This window comes from Monodelphis domestica, chromosome 1 (genome assembly GCF_027887165.1).
Source record: "Monodelphis domestica isolate mMonDom1 chromosome 1, mMonDom1.pri, whole genome shotgun sequence".
NCBI lineage: Eukaryota > Metazoa > Chordata > Mammalia > Didelphimorphia > Didelphidae > Monodelphis > Monodelphis domestica.
Genome location: NC_077227.1, coordinates 642,734 through 662,304, shown reverse-complemented (window position 1 = coordinate 662,304; position 19,571 = coordinate 642,734). Strand labels below are relative to the sequence as shown.

The 19,571-nt window shown below is 51.4% G+C and overlaps 1 protein-coding gene across 3 annotated transcripts in view; it reads right to left on the bottom strand.

Moving 5' to 3' along the window:
* Positions 1 to 19,571, bottom strand: part of LOC100619527 (zinc finger protein OZF-like) — a 73,768-nt gene that overhangs the window by 4,258 nt on the left and 49,939 nt on the right. For 2 of the 3 annotated variants that reach the window (XM_056794608.1, XM_056794615.1), the window contains one exon: positions 169 to 295. In XM_056794608.1, coding sequence (XP_056650586.1) covers positions 169 to 202 — 34 coding nt within the window. In that variant the 5' untranslated portion in view covers positions 203 to 295. Of the gene's footprint in view, positions 1 to 168; positions 1,382 to 19,571 lie in introns of those variants that run through there. The other variant, XM_056794591.1, reaches the window with a different exon arrangement.

Here is a 19,571-nt window from a genome sequence, read left to right as displayed (position 1 = left end):
ACAAACAAAACGAGAGCCTTTCAGCCTGGCTTTTGGCCTGGTTAGCATAAGAAGTGCTCAGGCCATTACAGGCCAGAGAATCCCAGCTGCACCCTGGACAGGGCCCAGGAGAAGGAAGCAGATCCCCTTCCATGGGCAGATCCCAAGGCCCAGAAGAGCCCTCCTCACCCAGGCAGACCAGGTTCCTGTAGTTCTCCAGCATCACCTCCCAGAACAGCTCCTTCTGGGGAGGGTCCAGGAGCCTCCACTCCTCCCAGGTGAAGTCCACGGCCACATCCTTGAACGTCACGGAGGCCTGAAACAACATATAAATGGGCTCAGCCCGGGACCACAGCCCAGAGGGCCCTGGGAGGGGAAGGCAAGTGGGCAGGAAGGACAAGGGCTGATTCGGACCCCAGCCTGGGCTCCCACCCTCAGGCTGTCCTGGATTCTGAGTCAGGACACACAGAACAGCCACTGATCAGTCAGCCAGCACTGAGGGAGAGTCTGTCCTGTGCCAGGCTCTGGGCCAAGCTGTGGGCATACAAAGAAGGGCCAACACAGAGCCAGGCCTCAAGGAGCCCCCAGTCTAATGGGGAGACGCCATGCACATGACTGGTGACAGCCAAGGTCTGGCCAACACTTCTCTCACCACCCCCTCGGGAAGGCAAGTCCTCTCTTGTCCCTATTTACAGATGAGCAAACTGAGGCTCAGAAGGGTGGGGGGGGTTGTTCATGGTCACACAGACAGGGTCAGAGCTGGTCCCCTCCCTGACTCCAGGCCCGTCCACAGCCCTTCCCAGCAGGCCATGCTGCCTCCCACTCAACAGCTCAGCTTCCCCTTTGGACATCTCCCAAAGGCAGCAGAACCAGCAACAGGCACTTGTGAGGGGCCAAGCACATGCCAGGCACTGAGAAACTGGATGGGAACACCAAGAGACGGGACATGGGGGTGATGGAGGGCCTCCACCAAGGCCTCAGGCTGCCTGGAAGAATACAGGAGGAGGAGGTGATGGAGGCCTGGCCATGGGGAGGCAGCCAGGCTGTGGAGGCCTGTGAAGGCCCAAAGGAGTCTCTGTTGGGCTGTCGAGAGAGCAGAACCCAGGCTGAGGGGGACACGGGGTCAGGCGCCATTTTAGGACAATGGCTGGAGCCAGAGTGGGCTGGAGCAGCCATGGGGGATCCCGTCCTGCCTGGAAGTGTGTCCTCTGCATCTGCACAGGAGCCCTTCTTGTCCGTGTCCTGCACTCGGGCCTGACTTTTATACCCATTTTCTTGGCACACAGATACATTACCCAAGACACATGTCCAAAGAGGTAATTATAAAAGTGATACATTAACGTCTAATAAACCACTTGATTAACATTCTGTATTCTTGTATTGATTAGACAGAATAAAAGGTTTCACACAAGATAAGTGATTTTGTCACAGGTGGCTTAATTTTCTCATTACTCTGTGACGAGTTTTGAGCTTACAAACAATCAAGGGAAATTACTCATTGATTTTAATGTTATAATTAATCAACAGTTTTTAAAAAAAGACAATTCAACAGTCCTATCATTGAGGTTGAGGGGTGCTGTGAACACAATTCAAATTTGACATGACTGATCATTTTTCAGGGTTTACTGGTGAGTTTCTGAGTTTGTGAAGTCGAGTCACTGAGGCATGTTGAAGCTTGGTGTACCTGTATGTTTTGTATGCCTTTATGATTGATGTGTGCGTTACTTCCATGAGAAGAGGTTTCTGTGAGTGGGAAAGTTCTGGGCTCGGTCTGTAGTTGCAGTTTCACTGGGGATTACGTACCTAAGTAAAAGTTAACCCAAGGTCGTCTTTTGGATTGGGCTCGAGCGTCTGATCTTTTGGTGACCTTTTAGAGAATGAGGGTACAGGCATTTTGCTGTTGCAATACTCCTCCTGAGAGTAGGGGTGAGTAGTCATGTCAATTTCATAGGTATTGATGAGAGAGGTCATGCAAGGGGGACTGAGCGGGCAGTCTCATTTTGCCAGGGCCACTCTGGCCTCCTTAGCTACCACAAGTGACTGTCAAGGCATCGTGGCCTGATGGCTCCCAGTAATGGGCAGATCCCAAGGCCCCAGAGGAGCCCTCCTCACCCAGGCAGACCAGGTTCCTGTAGTTCTCCAGCATCTCAGTCTGGGATCATAGGCCAAAAGGCCCTGAGAAAGGAGGGGAAGTGGGCAGGAAGGACAAGGGCTGATTCGGACCCCAACCTGGGCTCCCAGTGATCAAAGACAAACTCTACCAGGATTTGCTCCCACCCTCAGGCTGGCCTGGATTCTGAGTCAGGACACACAGAACAGCCACTGACCAGTCAGCCAGCACTGAGGGAGAGTCTGTCCTGTGCCAGGCTCTGGGCCAAGCCGTGGGCATACAAAGAAGGGCCAACACAGAGCCTGGCCTCAAGGAGCCCCCAGTCTAATGGGGAGACGCCATGCACATGACTGGTGACAGCCAAGGTCTGGCCAACACTTTTCTCACCACCCCCTCGGGAAGGCAAGTTCTCCTTGTCCCTATTTACAGATGAGCAAACTGAGGCTCAGAAGGGGGGAGGGATTGTTCATGGTCACATAGATAGGGTCATAGCTGGGCTCCTCCCTGTCTCCAGGTCTCTTCATAGCCCTTCCCAGCAGACTGTGCTGCTTCCCACTCAACAGCTCAGGTTCCCCAGTGGATATCTTCTCCCAAAGGCAGCAGAACCCAGCAATGGGTACTTGTGAGGGGCCAAGCACATGCCAGGCACTGAGGAACTGGATGGGGACACCAAGAAAAAGCCAAACCAGCCTAAGTGGGGAATGGAAAAGGCCTCTTGGAGGAGGTGCCACTTCATCTAAGTCTCAGAGGAAGCCAGAGATGGTGCTAGAGAGGAATTGGGAGTAGGGACTGTTAATGTTAATCTTAGGATTACAGACTGAATATATCAATTATAGGTCACCAAGGATTTCACTTATAAAATCCTAAATGAAACACTCAAGTCAGAATGGAGTTTTATGGAATTTAGTTACAACAGGAGAGGAGATTATTAGGGGGAGAGAGGGAGAGAGAGAGAAGGAAAGAGAGAGAGAAGGAAAGAGGTTAACTCAATCTTCTCCAGCTCCAGGATCGAACTGGCGTCTAGCCCTTTCCACAGGAAGTGAGCGAACTCCAGAGGCTGTTCTCTACCTCACTTCCTGTGTCTCACATATACCAATGGTGGCTCAAGCTTGGCTTAGGGGGGCAATTAGTTGTTTCTGATTTGTCATTAGCTAGCACATGCCTATGTAGTGTGGGTGTGCACATTCTTGGGTGCTAGACCAAGCAAGATGGAGGAAATTTAAAAATCACAGGACTCCTGGCCTGGGGGGAAGTCAGGAGGTACAAAGGCATGGATAGATGGCACACCCTGAGGGAGATACATCAAGCTGGATAGTAGAGTGTATGGGGATGAGGATCATGAGAAAAGCCTAGAAAAGGGGAGGCTCAGTGGCCCAGGAGTTAGAGCCATGCCCTGAGACAGGAAGTCCTGGATTCCAATCTGGCCACTGACATTTCCTAGCTGTGTGACCCTGGATAGTCCCCTTACTCCCCATTGTCTAGCCCCTCTATATTAATTAAAATTAACATAAATTTCCAGACTGACTTGAGTATATTATTTGGGATTTTTCCCTGGCGACCAATTAATTTACATTTTAGGCCACAATCCTAAAATTATCTTTACACTTGCCACAGGAGGGGGCCCCTGTAACAGTTAAAAGATTGTTTGCCTTAAACTGAGACTGCGGAAATATGGTTTCAAATAAAAAATATAGTGGTCGCCATGGGAAAATTCCCAAATATTAAATATACCCAAGTCAGCTGGGTTTTATGAAGATTTTAATTAATACAAATTAAGTAATTAAGGAAAGGGAGAGAGGAGAGTAAGAGGAAATAATGAGAAAAGGGCTAGTCCAGCCTAGGCCTAAGCCCCAAGAGAGAGATCAGTCAGTCCTTAATCCACTCACCACAAGATTTGTCCCAAGCAAGATTCTAGTGTTCAGAGAGACCCTCCAGTTCAGCTCCTCAGCTCCACTAAGTTCTGCCACCGAGCTCTCCAATTTAGCTTTGGCAAGCTGAACCTCTCTCAGAGGCCTAAACCTCTTCCTTTTAAAGAACAATTTCTCCTACGTCACCTCCCCTAAGTTCTCACATCTACCAATCACAGCAGCCGCTTTCACAGGACTGACCATTCTTAATTCACATCTTCTTTAGTTCTCAACTTCTCTGGGTAGACTAAAACTTCTGAGTAATTCACAGCTCTTTGTCCCTTGCAAGTTGCCTGACCTTTTAGTGATTCATTTGACCTTCATAGGTACTTAGCACCTTTTTCTATTAGATATAAAAATAGACCCAGCTTAAAGGCTTTTGCCTCACAAAAGTACCTTCATTGTTCACTAAGTAGTTTGCAACTTTATCTTCCCCTACAGTATGCTTAAGTGTGGGCGAAGTAATGTAAAGTTCTCACATTCCTGTCAAGTACCTCCATTGTTTAAATGGGGAATAGTCTTAACCAAATGTTCTAAGGTACAGTCTGATAAGTTTTGACATTCACAAGTCTGAGAAATTTTAAGATTCACACCCCTGAGCAGCCTCTTCCAGGAAGCTCCCAGGATTGTAGGAGGTGCAGGGGAGGAGGGGTTAGATGGTGGCTGGGGAAAAACAGCCAGGACCAACATGGAGACAGGACATGGGGGTCATGGAGGGCCTCTACCAAGACCTGTAGCTACCTGGAAGAATACAAGGGGAGGAGGTGATGGAGGCCTGGCCATGGGGAGGCGGCCAGGCTGTAAAGGCCTCTGAAGGCTTAAAGGAGTCTCTGTTGGGCTGTCAAGAGAACAGAACCCAGGCTGGGGGGGGGGGGCACCGGGTCAGGCACCATTGTAGGACGATGACTAGAGCCAGACTGGGCTGGAGCAGCCATGGGGGATCCCTGTCCTCCCCAGAAATGTGTCCTCTGCATCTGCTGAGGAGCCCTTCTTGTTTGTCTCCTCCACTCAGGTCTGATTCTGGCTTTAAAGGCCTTGATGCCTCCTCACGGTGGGTTGTCCCAGCTGGGCCCTTGGTGGACCCCAGAACCCGGGCCTCAATGGAGGCCTCAGGGTGGTCCCTGCTCAGAGTGAGGTGAGATCTGCTGCTCCTGCTTCCTGGACGTCCTCCTTCCAACTGGGCCTGGGCACGTGCTGGGCCCAAAAGAGACCCGGAACCTGCCATCCAGATGGGAGAAGCAGCCAACCAGGAAGGAGCTGCAGGTTGTCCTGAAGAAGAGGCCCAGCAGGAGCCCCAGGACGGGGCTTCAGGGAAGGGTTTGAGTTGAAAAGGGGAAACGAAAGTGACTTTGGAGCCCTGGAGAGGGAGGAGCGTCTACACCTGGGCCTGAGCCTCCATGTCAGGAGAGAGGAGCGTCTACACCTGGGCCTGAGCCTCCATGTCAGGAGTGAGAGGAGCATCTACACTCAGGGACTGAGTCTCCATGTCAGGAGAGAGGAGTGTCTACACCTGGGCCTGAGCCTCCATGTCAGGAGAGAGGAGCGTCTACACCTGGGCCTGAGCCTCCATGTCAGGAGTGAGAGGAGCATCTACACTCAGGGACTGAGTCTCCATGTCAGGAGAGAGGAGTGTCTACACCTGGGCCTGAGCCTCCTTGTCAGGAGAGAGGAGTGTCTACACCTGGGCCTGAGTCTCCATGTCAGGAGAGAGGAGCGTCTACACTCAGGGACTGAGCCTCCATGTCAGAGGAGAGGCTGCTGCTGTTTACCTGGGGGGGCCTGCAGGGCTCCAGCACAGAGCCCTCTCCACACTCCTCGACCTGGGCATCCCAGAAGGCAGAGCTGGAAGGGAAATGGGACCCATGAGGGGGCTCGGCCCCTCTTTCCTGCCACCTCCCAGAATCCCTGCTTGGAAATGTTCTCGGGGGACCAGAAATGGGGGGGCAGGGGAGAGGCCTGGAGGAAGGGGGGGAGCTTGTGGGGGCAGTCACGTGAGAACAGGGATTTGGGGAGCGGAAGACAGATGGGGGAGGGGATGGGGCGAGGGAAAGGAAGTGAAGGCCAGGAGTGGGAAGAGGGTTTAGGTTCAAGTGGGGGCGGGGCGGTCCCCTTTCTAGGGCCAGCCCACAGGGACAGGGGCCTCCCCTCCTTGGGAACAGGAGAAGCTGCGCTGGAGCCCAGCGCCAGGGGACTCGGTGATTGGAAAGCAAAGGTAAAGAACTGGGAAAAGCCTAGTTTTAAATCCTCAGAGCCTGCCCCCAGCCAAGACCACACCCCCAGGTGGAGCCCCATTTTGCCGCACAAGTCCTGGCCCCGCCCCTTGGTGAGAGAATTTCCTCTCTCTTACCCTGCCCCTCCCCCAGCCCCCCCCCACTCCAACTTCCTCCAAGTGCCACCTTCCGGCTCTAGGCTGTGGCTGTTCACGGAGGAGAGGAGGGGCTGCTGGGGGAGTCCCCTGGGGAGCCTCTTAATCTTGGCTTAATAGCTTTAAGTGAAGTGTTTGATTGCAAATTACCAAATACTAAGTAGTAGTGGTGGTAGTCTGTCGGTGACCGAGAGTGACGATTGTCTTCGTGCAGTTTCATCTACGGTGTACCCTCATGTGGCTTTGGAGTCCAAAGGCTGAGGCACACAGTTTGTGGCACATGGGGCCTGGGACGCCCGTTGTTACGGGAGGTGTGGGTGTGGCCTGGTGTCGGCGTTCACAAGACGTCGACGTCGCTCATCTTCAAAGGTGGCGGCGGCCTGGTGAATGTGGGTTCGCCAGCTGCTTCTGTCAGAGGCAGCGAGTTCTAGTTGCTTTGGTGTCATGCCAGCCCACTTCAAGTTTGACTTTGGCTGATCCTTGAATCCTTTCTTTGGTCGGCCTTGTTTCCTGAGTCCAGCTGACAGTTCACCCTAGAATACCTGTCTTGGTATTCGCTGTGGGTCCATGCGGATGACATGTCCAGACCATCGTAGCTGGGCTTGGAGGACTTCGATGCTGGCGGAGTTGGCTCTGTCGAGGACTTCCTGGTTGGTGATTCGGTCCTGCCATCGGATCCTCATGATTGACCGGAGGGAGCGTTGGTGGAATTGCTCCAGCTGCTTCATGTGCTTCCGGTACAGTGTCCATGTCTCACACCGTACAGGAGCGAGCTGAGGACCCCTGCATTGTACACTTTGATATTCATCGCAGTGCTTACCCCGCTGTGTTGGAGGACTTTGCAGCGCAGCCGCCCGAGTGCCTGGCTGGCCTTCTGGATCCTGGCATTAATCTCGTGGTCTAGGGACCTGTCTTTGGCGATGGTGCTGCCCAGGTACTTGAAGGTGTTGACGTCAGAAAGCTGCGTGATTGTTATGCACGGCTGGTTCGTTGGCCTCCCTGGTGCAGGTTGGAACAGCACCTCTGTTTTGCTGAGGCTGATAGTCAGGCCAAACAGTTTTGTTGCGGTGGAGAACCTGTCCACAATGGTTTGGAGATGATTTTCTTGGTGGGCCACGAGAGCACAGTCATCTGCAAAGAGAGCTTCCAGGATGAGTCTCTCTGTTGTCTTTGTTTTTGCAGTCAGGCGGTGAAGGTTGAATAGTGAGCCATCCAGCTGGTATTTGATGTAGACGCCCAGGTCTAGATCCATCACAGCATGTTGTAATACTTGGGTGAAGTATAGATTGAATAGTACCGGAGCGAGGACACAGCCTTGTTTCACACCATTGGAGATGTTGAAGCAATCGGAAGTCTCTCCACCAGATAGGACTTCCCCTGTCATGTGGACATGAAAGAGCTGGATCAGTTTGACGAATTTTTCTGGGCAACCGAGCTTGCTGAGGATCACCCACGATGCATCCCTGTTCACTGTGTTGAACGCCTTTTTCAGGTCTATGAAGACAATGTAGAGACTCAGGTTCTGCTCAAGGCATTTTTCCTGCATTTGCCTCACCGTGAAGACCATGTCGATGGTGTTGCGATCTGGTCGGAAGCCACATTGTGATTCAGGCAGGTTCTGCTCTGAAACAGATGACAGGAGTCTGTTGAGTATAACACGGGCGAGGATCTTTCCGGCAGTGGAGAGTAGTGAGATGCCTCTGTAGTTGTCAAAGGCTGCTCGTGAGCCTTTGTTCTTGTATAGGGCTAAGATGGAGGCATCTCTGAGTTCTGGGGGCATGTCTTCCGCTTCCCATATGCTGGTCAGCACTATGTGGAATGCCTGGAGCACCTTTCCATTTAAGGCCTTGTACACCTCAGTTGGGAATCCTGTCTTTATCGGGTGCCTTGCCTGCACTCATTTGTTTAATGGCTTTTTGGACTTCCTCTATTGAAGGAGGGACGTCAAGTTGTTTAGTGTTGCAAATTTTGGGGATCTGGTCAAGGGCACTTTGGTTGACTGGAGAGGGTCAGTTGAGAAGCTGACTGAAGTGTTCTTTCCACCTGTTGCTGATGCCTTTTTTATCTTTTATGAGAGTGTCATCGTCAGAGGATAGCAAGGGAGTGGTGGTAGGTTTTAATGGCCCATAGACAGTCTTGAGGGCACTGAAAAATTGTTTGTAGTTTTTCGTATCAGCAAAACGCTGGATTTCTTCTGCCTTTTTTTTCCACCATCGGTCTTGCATTTTCCTGATCTCACACTGTGCCATGGCTTGGAGAGACTTGAATCTGTCCTTTTTAGGAGCAGAGTTTGGGTTATTTTGCCATTCCATAAAGGCTTTGTTCTTTTTGTTCAATAGGTCTTCAATAGCAGTGTTTTTCTCGTTGAACCAGTCCTGGTGGTTGCGTTGTTGTTTGGGGCCTAAGACTGCCTTTGATGTTTCCTTCACTGTGTCTCTGAACTGGTTCCATTTCTCAGTTGAGCTTCCAGTGAGTGGTCCCTTGGCAGACAGCTTGTTGTCCAGGCAGGACTGGAATGTTTGCAAATAAGATGGATCGCTAAGATGACTCACATTGTAAAATGTAAAATGTCTGGGTGCATTTTGGATGGCGAGGCGCAATGCGCATTTGAAGAGTCACTCTAACCAATCGGTGGTCTGTCCAGCATTCAGCTCCTCTCATGGCTCTAGTAATCTGTACATCCTGGAGGTCTCGCCAGAGTACAATGATGTAGTCAATGAGATGCCACTGCTTTTATCGTGGGTGCATCCACGTTGTTTTATATTTGTTCGCCATTCTGAACACAGTGTTTGTGATGGTGAGTTCGAACTCTGAGCATTTGCTGAGTAGCAGTAGGCCATTGTTGTTCATTTTGCCCACGCCATGTTTGCTGAGCACTCCTTTCCATCTTTCATGGTCCTGGCCAACGCAGGCATTGAAGTCTCCCAGTAGTATCAGCTTGTCATTGGTGGGCACTGAGTGCAGGACGGCACTCAGGTCAGAGTAGAACTGCTCGATGGTCTCCTCTGTGCTGGTCAGTGTAGGGGCATATACGCTGATGATTGTGGCATACCAGTCTTTGCTGAGAGGCAAACGGATCTTCATGAGGCTCTTGCTGATGCCCACAGGCAAGTCTGGCAGCTGTTTGAGCAAACTGGTCTTGATGGCCAGGCCAGCACCATGGATTCTGTCTTCATTTGAGGCTCTACCTTTCCAGAAGGTGTATCCAGTGGTGGGTTCGCTGAGTGATCCCTCTTCTGGTGAGCGTGTTTCACTTAAGGCTGTGATGTCGATGTTATATCGCGCCAGTTCTTTACCAATTAGAGCTGTTCTTCTCTCAGGTCTTGGGGTATTCTCTCTGTCAAGTAATGTTCTGATGTCCCATGCTCCTAGTAGGAGTTTCTTTGTATTTTGTTTCTTTTGATTTTGACCTCTTAAAGGGATGACCCGCCAGCCGTGGTGAGCTGACCGGGAGTTTGTAGGGCAGGCAATGTTTGGGACACCTTTTCTAGGCCCCTCCCTTGATTAGGGTGAGCCGTGCTGTCCTAGAGGGGGCTGCTCAGTTGCTCAGGATGCTGCCAAACGTCCCTGCTGCCCTACAGGGCCAAACGACCACTGGTCCGTGGGCTGCCTACGTTCAGGATCGTGACTACAACTGCCAGGGGTCACCCCCACCTGTTGTGTCACCACTCCCCCATCGCCGCAGGTCTTGAAGAGGGTGGACGGGGTCAGGATAGATGAGTGTGTACAAAGACACTTGTGCGTGAAGGAGATTTAAGTGGAAAAGTAGATGCATAGAGACAGTCCCACTCTCTCGGCGTTGGAAGCCTGGGTCCAGTGGCACAAAGAGTCGTTACACCTGGAGACTTCCTCAGCTGCATTGGATGGCCGTGTTGTCTTTGGTGCTCTAACACATCCTGAGCACTCCACAGTGCTTTGCTGCGTCGCCATCTCAGCCGTTGAACCTTCTTGTTGGTTTCTTCCGCCTGTTCCTCCGAAGCAGTCTTCACATGCTGGGTGAGCAAAGCCCTGGTTCACCAGGGGTCAAAACTAAGTAGGAGCATTTCAAATTCTTGATCTGATTAAATTAAAGGTTGCTGATTGATTACATTAGAAATAAACTAAGAGTCTAATTCTCTCTTCACATACCTATATTATCTCATGACACTGATAAAAATTTCACGAAGTCAGGTCTCTTTTGGGCCCTGCACATGCCCAGACCCATCTGGGAGGCTTCAGGCCAGGCTAGGGAAGCCAGAATGGCCAGGCCCAGAGGAAGGAGGATGTCCAGGAAGCAGGAGCAGCAGATCTCACCTCACTGGGCAGGGACCATCCTGAGACCTCCATCGAGGCCCGGGTTCTGGGCTCTACCAAGGGTGCCCCTGGGTCGGCCCACCATGAGGAGGCATCAAGGCCTTCAAAGCCAGAATCAGGCCCAAGTGGAAGAGACAAACAAGAAGGGCTCCTGAGTAGATGCAGAGGAGGGGGATCCCCCATGGCTGCTCCTGCCCAGTCTGGCTCCAGTCATTGTCTTAAAATGGCGCCTGACCCCATGTCCCCCCCAGGCCTGGGTGCTGTTCTCTTGACAGCCCAACAGAGACTCCTTTGGGCCTTCAGAGCCCTCCACAGCCTGGCTGCCTCCCCATGGCCAGGCCTCCATCACCTCCTCCACCCTATATTCTTTCGGGCAGCCCAAGGCCTTGGTGGAAGCTCTCCATGACCCCTATCTCCTGTTTTCATGTTGGGCCTGGTTGTTTTTCCCCTGGTCACCATTAAGCCTCTCCTCCCCTGTACCTCCTGCAATCCTGGGGGATTCCTGGAAGAGGCCACTCAGAAGCCCCCTCCTGTGGGAAGGTGCTTCCAGGCTCCCAGCTGCCTCCTCCAAGAAGGCTTTGTTGCCTCTGGTCATTCTTTTTCCTGGTCTGTGCTGATTGATATGTACACCACCTCCCCTGTTAGGATGGAAGCTTCCTCTTTTTCTTTTCCTTCTGTGAGGCTGTGGAGGAGTCCCTTCACCTCTCTTTGCCTCAGTCTTCTCATCCGTAAATTGGGGATAATAGTAGCCCCAGGCTCAGGGTTACATTATTGCTGTTTCTGCTGGCTGATAAGTTTTCCCCACAGGTGATCATTAGTCTTCTGAGTCCCAATTAAAGACTTGTTTTTCATGTCCTGATGCTACTAATTATGAAGTGGGACCCACAAATAAAGAGGGGGCAACGGAGTGCGGTTCCAGGGGACAAAGAAAGGAGAACCCACCCTGATGGCCACGAGAAGCAGATAAAGATGGTGCACGTGGTCCCCCCTTCTGAGACTTGAATCTCTCCCTGATAGACCCCCATGGCCCACCTGCAACCCTCCCCCAGAGTCACCGTCCTTGAGGTCCAAGCACCTCCCCCAGGAGTCTCGAAGTCACTTGGCCCGTCCCCCTTGGTTTCTGTCCTGAGAAAGCAACACAAACTCAATCTTCTGTTCCCATGGTCGGGAAGATGCCTCCCTGTGCAGGCCGCTGATGAACCTCCTTCGATTGATTGGGATACCTTTGTCCCTCCTTGGTGGAGGATGCCTCAGGAACAGATTATGGCTTCTGGGCTGGGCGCCATCGGGACAATGACTGTTAAAGGAGCCGGAGGGGAGAGTAGGGCCTTCAGAGGGGTTTGTCCTGGTCAGGAGGGCCGAGGGTGGGAGGCAACTGCAAGTCAGACACTCAATACCGGCAATTGCCAGGAAAAGCAGCCCTAGCTAGCTGGAGAGAGCGGGCTCAGGGGCTCCCAAGGAGAAGGCCATCTCCATCTCTGACTGGAGCGAAGAGAACAAGGCTCCATCTTGGACCCAGAAACGTGTGCTGAGGGATGACAGCCTTCTGGCCGAATTCAACCAATAGGCTGGAAAAGTTCCTGAATCAGTGTGCATTATTCGTGCATTAGACCAGAGAGTTCTAATCCTGTCTTGGGCACTTACAGCCTTTGTAACTGGAAGAGTCCCTTGGCTCCTGTCTGCCATGGTTTCCAAATCTGTAGAATGGGGATGAGAGCCGCCATGATGGCGGGTTCCTTCCAGGATTCTAGTCAGGATCAAATGACATCCTCTAGGTTTGATTCTGCCCCTTTCTCAGTATTTCTTGTTAAATGTCCAGCCTTTGTCACCCCAACATCAGTTTGTTATTTTACCTCCTTCTATAACGTCACCTCGTGATCACTTGCTTGGTAACAGATAAGAATCAGAACTTACCTCGGGGAGGCGCATCATTTAGATGCACTTGCAAAGCCCGCCCAGGTCTTCCTTAGCTTTCTTCCAAGTCTCATTTCTCAATCACTCACAGTCCTCCCGGTCTCTTCCCCCCTCACTCCCGATCCCTTGTCTTAGAGGAAAAACAAAGAACCCTCAAGTTCCACACAAGCGATGAATTGACCAGAAGAGGCTGTTGTGTGAATTCAATGAGGAGTATGACTCTGGGTAAGTCATTCAATCCCTATATGCCTTGTAATAGCACTTACCTCCCAGGATTGTTGTGAAGATCAAATGAAATAATGATAAAGGGCCTGGAACATAGTAAATGCCATGAAATTGTTGGTTATTACCATTATACTAACAGTCCCCAATGGGATGGATTGCATCAGGAGAGAGTGGGTTTTTTTCTCATTGGAGGTTATTATTCAGTCTGTTGCAGTTTCTTTGGCCATAAAATAGGGATCACAGCACCTGCCTTTCGGTCCCAGGATAAGATGGCTGCTTACTCCAGCCACTAAACCTCACTTCCAATGAGCACTAATAAGTGGCCTGGAATGGAGTGTCATCTAGACCCTGTCATAGTCAAAGCCCTAGAGCAGGGGTACCCAAACTTTTTATACAGGGGGTCAATTCACTGTCTCTCAGACTGTTGGAGGGCTGAACTATAAAAAAACAAAACAAAACTATGAACAAATCCCTATGCACACTGCCCATAACTTATTTTAAAGCAAAAACAACAACAACAACAACAACAACAACAAAAACGAACAAATACAATATTTAAAATAAAGAACAAGTAAATTTAAATCAACAAACTGACCAGTATTCCAATGGGAACTATGGGCCTGCTTTTGGCTAATGAAATGGTCAATGTCTGGTTCCATATTTGTCACTGCTAGCTATAACAAGTGATGCAAGTGTGCATAAGTTAGTCTAGATCTGATTGGAGATTTCAGATGTCTCATTCTGGAAAAAGTCTGTTCACAGACATAAGTGCTGCCAAAGATGGTTACCATTTTGAGTGTATGGTTCCTGAGATTAGGATATGTCTCAGAGGGAAGATATGCATACAAATTAGGCAAGCTGCTTGACTTGAATGCATCTTTCAGAGAGTCACAATTCTGCAGTTCAGCCAGTTCCATTTGGTAAATTGTATCCACATTTTCAATGTCAAAAAAATGGATTATGGGAAAAGCTGTATGTTTTGTTCATGAAGATGAAGCTCTTTAAATCTGAATTGGAACTCCTTTTGCAACTTTTCCAATGAATCCACAGATATTTCTTTTGGGAATGCAATCAAGGGTTTTTCCGTTAACATTTTGAGTTCAGGGGAGATAGAAATTTCCTCCTTCACTTCTTTGATAAGAAGGTCTAATTTTACTTCAAATGCTTTCACATATGATTGCATATCACAGATGAGTTTTCCTTTTCCTTGAAGTTGCACATTGAAACTGTTGAGTAGCTCTGTCACATCTGTCAGAAAGGTGAGGTGCCATTTCCATTCTGCATCATTGAGCTCTGGTACTTCTTTGTTTTTTGAAAGCATAAAAGCTGTAATCTGTAGAAGCAAGTCATAGAAATGTCTTATAACTCTCCCTCAATTCAGTCAATGGACTTCTGTGTGGTACAGAACATCTTCAGAGGCAACAGTTAGCTAAGACAGAAATTTCTGAAATTGTCTGTGGTTTAGCGCATTAGCTATAAATGTAGTTAACACAAGATACCACAATTTTCATAACAGAGTCCCACTTAAGTGATTTACTACATAGCAGCACTGGTTAGTGGATGAGGCAGTGTATGGCTATTGGATGAGAATGGTTACATTTGTCCATCTCTTGGTTAATGCAAGCATTTGCTCCTTTCTTAGACCCCACCATGCTAGGAGCACCATCAGTTGTCACACTGGCTAGTTTAGCCCAGTCCAGCTCCAAATCCATCATAGTTTGGGAAGCCTTTACATAGATATGGTCTCCTGTAGTTGTTCCTTTGATGCTTTGCAGTGCAGTAAGCTCTTTTGTGACTTTGAAATTGTCATTCGTCCCACAAATAAAAATTAGAAATTGTGCAGAATCACGAACATCATTGCTCTCATCGAGTGCCATGGAAAAATAGGAAAGTTTTCTTGCGAAGTTTTGCAAATGCTGAAGCAAATCGTCTCCCATTTCTTCAATCCTTTGTGTAATTGTAGATTCTGAAAGACTGACCGTACTAAATGACTCTGCCTTTTCTGGCCACATCTCTTTGGCAACAGAAAGATGGCACTCTTTAACAAATTCTCCCTCCATGAATGGTCTGCCAGTGCATACTATTAGCTTGGCAATTTAAAAACTTGCTCGCAGTGATGAAATATTTAGCTGCTTCTGCTTCACAAAAATATTTTGCTGAGCTGTCAATGTATTTTCCAGTTTGAATATTTTATCTTTTCTCACATCTCGATATTTATCTTTATGTTGAGTTTGGCAGTATTGATGCAAATTGTATTCTTTGAACACAGACACTATATTCTAGCATATCAAACACACAGCTCTTTCCTTGTACTGCATGAAAAAGTAATCATAAGTCCACTGTTCTTTGACTATCCTACACTCCCGAGTCAATTTTTTTCTTTCGTGACATCATTGTTTCCTAGGGATTCCAAATTGCTATTAGTAAAATACCTACCTACACACACACACACACACACACACACACACGCACAGCCCTACAAAAACAATACACCAACAATAATTTTACCAATACAAAGGCATACAGACTGCACTGCCCATCAATGCAGTCTAATATGTGTCCATCAATGCAGCCTTCCCAGTCCACATTTCAGCCTCACCTGTGGCCATATTGGTGGAACTCCACTTTTACCTCAGGCTCACACTGGTTTGATGCAGGAACCAGCATGGTTACAGAGCCAGTTCCTTCACCACTTTTCCAATTCACGCTACCCTGTGCAAACCACACTGAGATCTGTGAACTCACACAGGAATCTGGTCGCATGGGTCTTAGATCACATTCCACAGCAGGAAAAATGAAGTGTATGTCCTCTTGTGGCCCATATTTATGGATCTGTAATTATACACTGAAATACAAAAAACACATGCCTCATTCCCCCCATGTTGTACAATGGCCCCCATACTCCCCCAGATAATGGCCCCTATTATGTTGTGCATCTGGGGGAGTATGGGGGCCATTGTAGTACCATGTTTCCCCGAAAATAAGACACTGTCTTGGATTAATTTGACCTCCCCAAAACAGGGGGTGTCTTATAAAACACCCAGTAGCTGTAGTGGGCTTCTCACAGTAGAGGCCCACCACTGATGTCACAGGTCAGATCACGGCTATCCGATGCCTGTATACAGTACTGGAGGTGGTGCTGGGCCTGTGACACTGTATATCTGGGATAGCGGAGGCTGCAGCGCTGGCTGGGATGGGCCTGTCCCACCTTGCACAGGCCCATCACTGCCACCACTATACTGAGCAGCAGTATACACATTGCGGAATCCCCTCCCCCATGCTGACATCTTCCATTGTGCAGCCACATAATCCTTTGCATGGCACCTCATTCTTGTTCAGTTACTCTCAGAACAAGGAACCATGCAAAGGATGATGTCACCGGAAGTAGTACCGTGTGTGAGTGACACCACGCTTCGCGGTAGCATCTGCATCCTGTGCTCCTCTCACTGACCACCAATGAAAGAGGTGCCCCTTCTGGAAGTGCGGTGGGGGCCAGATAAACGGCCTCAGGGAGCCACATGTGGCCCACAGGCCATAGTTTGGGGACCCCTGCTCTAGAGGGAGATGCAGAGGGCCCTGAGGAACCTGAAGGTGGAGATCCATGTGGATCAGGACGCACACCTCGGGGATACACCAAAGCCCATTGCTGTCTGCTCCTCCCCACTGCCCTGGGGTTCCAGCCATCTGAGAAAAGGGGCTGCCCATACCAGGCCCAGATCCCCGCATCGCTGGATCTCTCAGGCCAAAAGCATCCTAGCCTAACTATGGTGGATGCAGGAGGATGAGAGATGTCAAGAGTCCATGAATACAAGACCGCAGCCTCTGCCAAGTCAGAAAAGCAGCCTCTTGGGGACCCAGAACCAAGGCCAGGCTTCGAATCCTGGGGAAAATTGGGTTGTGACTGTGTTATTGACCGGCCAGACACCTAGACTGGCCCAGGCTATGGCTCTGGCCTCCTGTGGCTCCATCCAGGCCCGAGCCAGCCTCTTCCAGGCCCCCATGCTGGTCCCTGGGGGAGGGCATGAGCTGTTGGCCACTGACAGCCAGCCTGAAATTCCCCACGGCCGAGAGCCCAGGGCTGAGGAGGTACAATGTCTCAACCACAAATCCACATGTTGGCCATGCCCCGGGCAGCAGGGGAGGCCACAACTGTGCCCATCCTGATGGAGCCTTCCCAGGCCCTCGGGGCCTCTAGGACCAGGGCGTCTTCTCCGCCTTCTGGTGGCTCAGTTCTCTGCAAGAAGGCCAACAAGGAGCCCTGACCACCCTCCGCTCTTGCCTCTTAGCCTGAGCTGCTCTGCCACCCTGCCAGCCCCCTTGTGGTTTGGGCCCAGACCAAGGAGCCAGCACTCCACCAGACAGTGACCAAAAAGCAGAAGCTGCTTTGGGCTCGAGTCAAGGAGTGCCTCGCCTGAGCTGGTGCCTCTTGGCTCTGGTAGACCTTCCCCTCTCGCCACCGCTGGGTGATGGAAGGCTGCATGGAACCTGCCCTTCCTGCTCCGGCTCCATCCGGGGTAGGGGTGGGGGTTCAAGCTGGCCAACCCCGAGTCTTCTTGGGGAGCCAGAGGAAGGACCAGGCTTCCTCAGGCTGAGGGCTTGATGAATGACTTGATCTCCTCCAAAGGGGGTTCAGGGGAGGAAAATGGAACCAGGGCATCACCGGCAGCTCACCCTGTCCACGACCAATCCGGCACTGACCCTGGGGGCCAGAAAGCTCGGGGAGCTTGTGCTTAGCTCCCATGCCTGCAGTGCCATTCCACCCTGCTTCCATGCTGGGCTGGGCCTCACTGGGTCTGGGACATGAGCCCAAGAACACTCAGGAACCTCCAAGACTTGTCGTCCCTCAATCCCTCTAGACCTGCTGGAGGCACGTCCGCCGTCCAAACACACAGAAGCACAGGCAGCCCGACAAAGAGCCCGCATTTGGCCAGGCTGTGTCTATCCCACCACGGGTCTGGAAGAGCACTCAGTCAGTCAACAAACATTTATTAAGCGCTCCCTGTGTGCCAGGCACTGTGCTAGGCACTGGGGACACGTGCAGCCCTCAGGGAACTCACATTCTAGAGGAGGAGCCAACACGTAAGTAACTGGGCCCACGTGGCACCTCTGGAGCAGCCGGGAGGTCATGTTGGAGGCAGGATCTCCCACCCTGACCCATAGACTCCTATGTCTGTGGCCTCCTTGGCCTGACAGCTGGGTAAGGATGAAGGATGATGCCCTGCCTGGGGCTGGGCCTTCCCCGAACTCTCTGATGGCTCAGCCCTGACCTGAGGCCCCATCATCCACCCCAAGGTCCCGGGGACCTGACCATGAGAAGGTGGGGGCCCTGGGCCGCCGAGCCCGAGAGCAGGGTGTGTGGCCCCCCAACCCTCCTTCCCCAGCCCCCCACACTGTGTCACCGTCATCATACTGCCACCAGACGACGACTTGGCGTCTGAGGAAGGCCCTGAGGGTGAGACTTCATGGGGGTGCTATCCCCCTGGCAGGCCCTGGCTGTCCTCACCCCATTGGGGAGGTCAGGCCAAAGCTGGGCTCCAGCCCTCCCACAGCTACGAGCTGCAGCTTCACTCGGTCCCCGACCTCAGGACCAAGACAACGACCAAAAAGGAGAAACCGTTTTGGTCCCAGATCGCAGGGCCAAAGAGGTATTTCACCCAGAGACGAGCCCAAGGCTCTGGCCGACCTCAGCCATTCGGCCACAACTTCACTGTCCTTGGATCCTGAGGACAAGACTGTGCCTGCCCTGAGCAGGCCTCCCCGAGCCCCATGGAGTGGCCGTTGGGCCACGCTGGGTCTCCAGGCAGAGCCCAGGCCTCCCTTCTCTGTTGCACCGTCCCTTGCTGCTAGCAGGCCATGTGTACGCCTGCCCCAGAATAGGTCACAAACTCCAAATCCTGATGGTTCCTTCCCAGAGTCGGGCCTTGGGATGCCCAGACCTGTCTGAGATACCAGCTTCTGCGAGGAAACCTCCCCCAGGATTGAGGCTCGGGAAGTCTAGAGAACGGCCTCCCATCGTCCCCCAGACTCACTGGCATTATTCTGGTCTAGTGCTCAGAGGAAGGTTCCTCCCCCCTTCCTTGGTCTATGGCCAGACCTGGGAGCCACATCTGTGTCCATCAATCTGGGCTCACCAGACAATGGCCCCAGCAGGTACCGAGCCCAAAGGTGGGGCCCCAAACCCTCAATTCAGGTGCCTCACTCACTAGTTGGCAGACAGACCTGTGCCAGCCTAAACCATGGACCGATGCCTGGGCACCAAGCTTTGCCTCCTTGGACAAGGCCTGAGCTACTCTATAGAGAGCCTGAGAACTCTCCCGTGCAAGGAGCTGGCAGAGGATCTGATGTCCACTGTGCCCCCCCAGAGGCTGCTCTGGGCCTTCTAGCCCCACCCCAAGGAGCCTGCATTCCTGTACTGGGGCTGGCCTGAGAGGTGCAGATCGATGCTTGGGGGCTCTGTTTCCCCCAGCAAGAAGGGAAGAAAAGAGCCCCCAACTCCTCTTCAGAGGACCACCAGCCCACATGTTCACCATGCCCTAATTGTCACCGATGAGGCACCACTAGGCTGAGCTAGTGCTAGGGATGCTGCAGGGTCTGGTTAACAGGCGAGGCCTCATCCAGAATATCAACCTACTGTCACCAGGCTCTGGCCCTGGGGCCCAGCAAGGGTGCAAGTCCCAATTTTATGAAGAGTCCTGGGAGAGAGAGCCCAAGCTAGGCCCAAAGAACAAGGCTGCCCCACCCCCACCCTGTCCCCATGTTAAAGAGTCTGAGCTGGGCT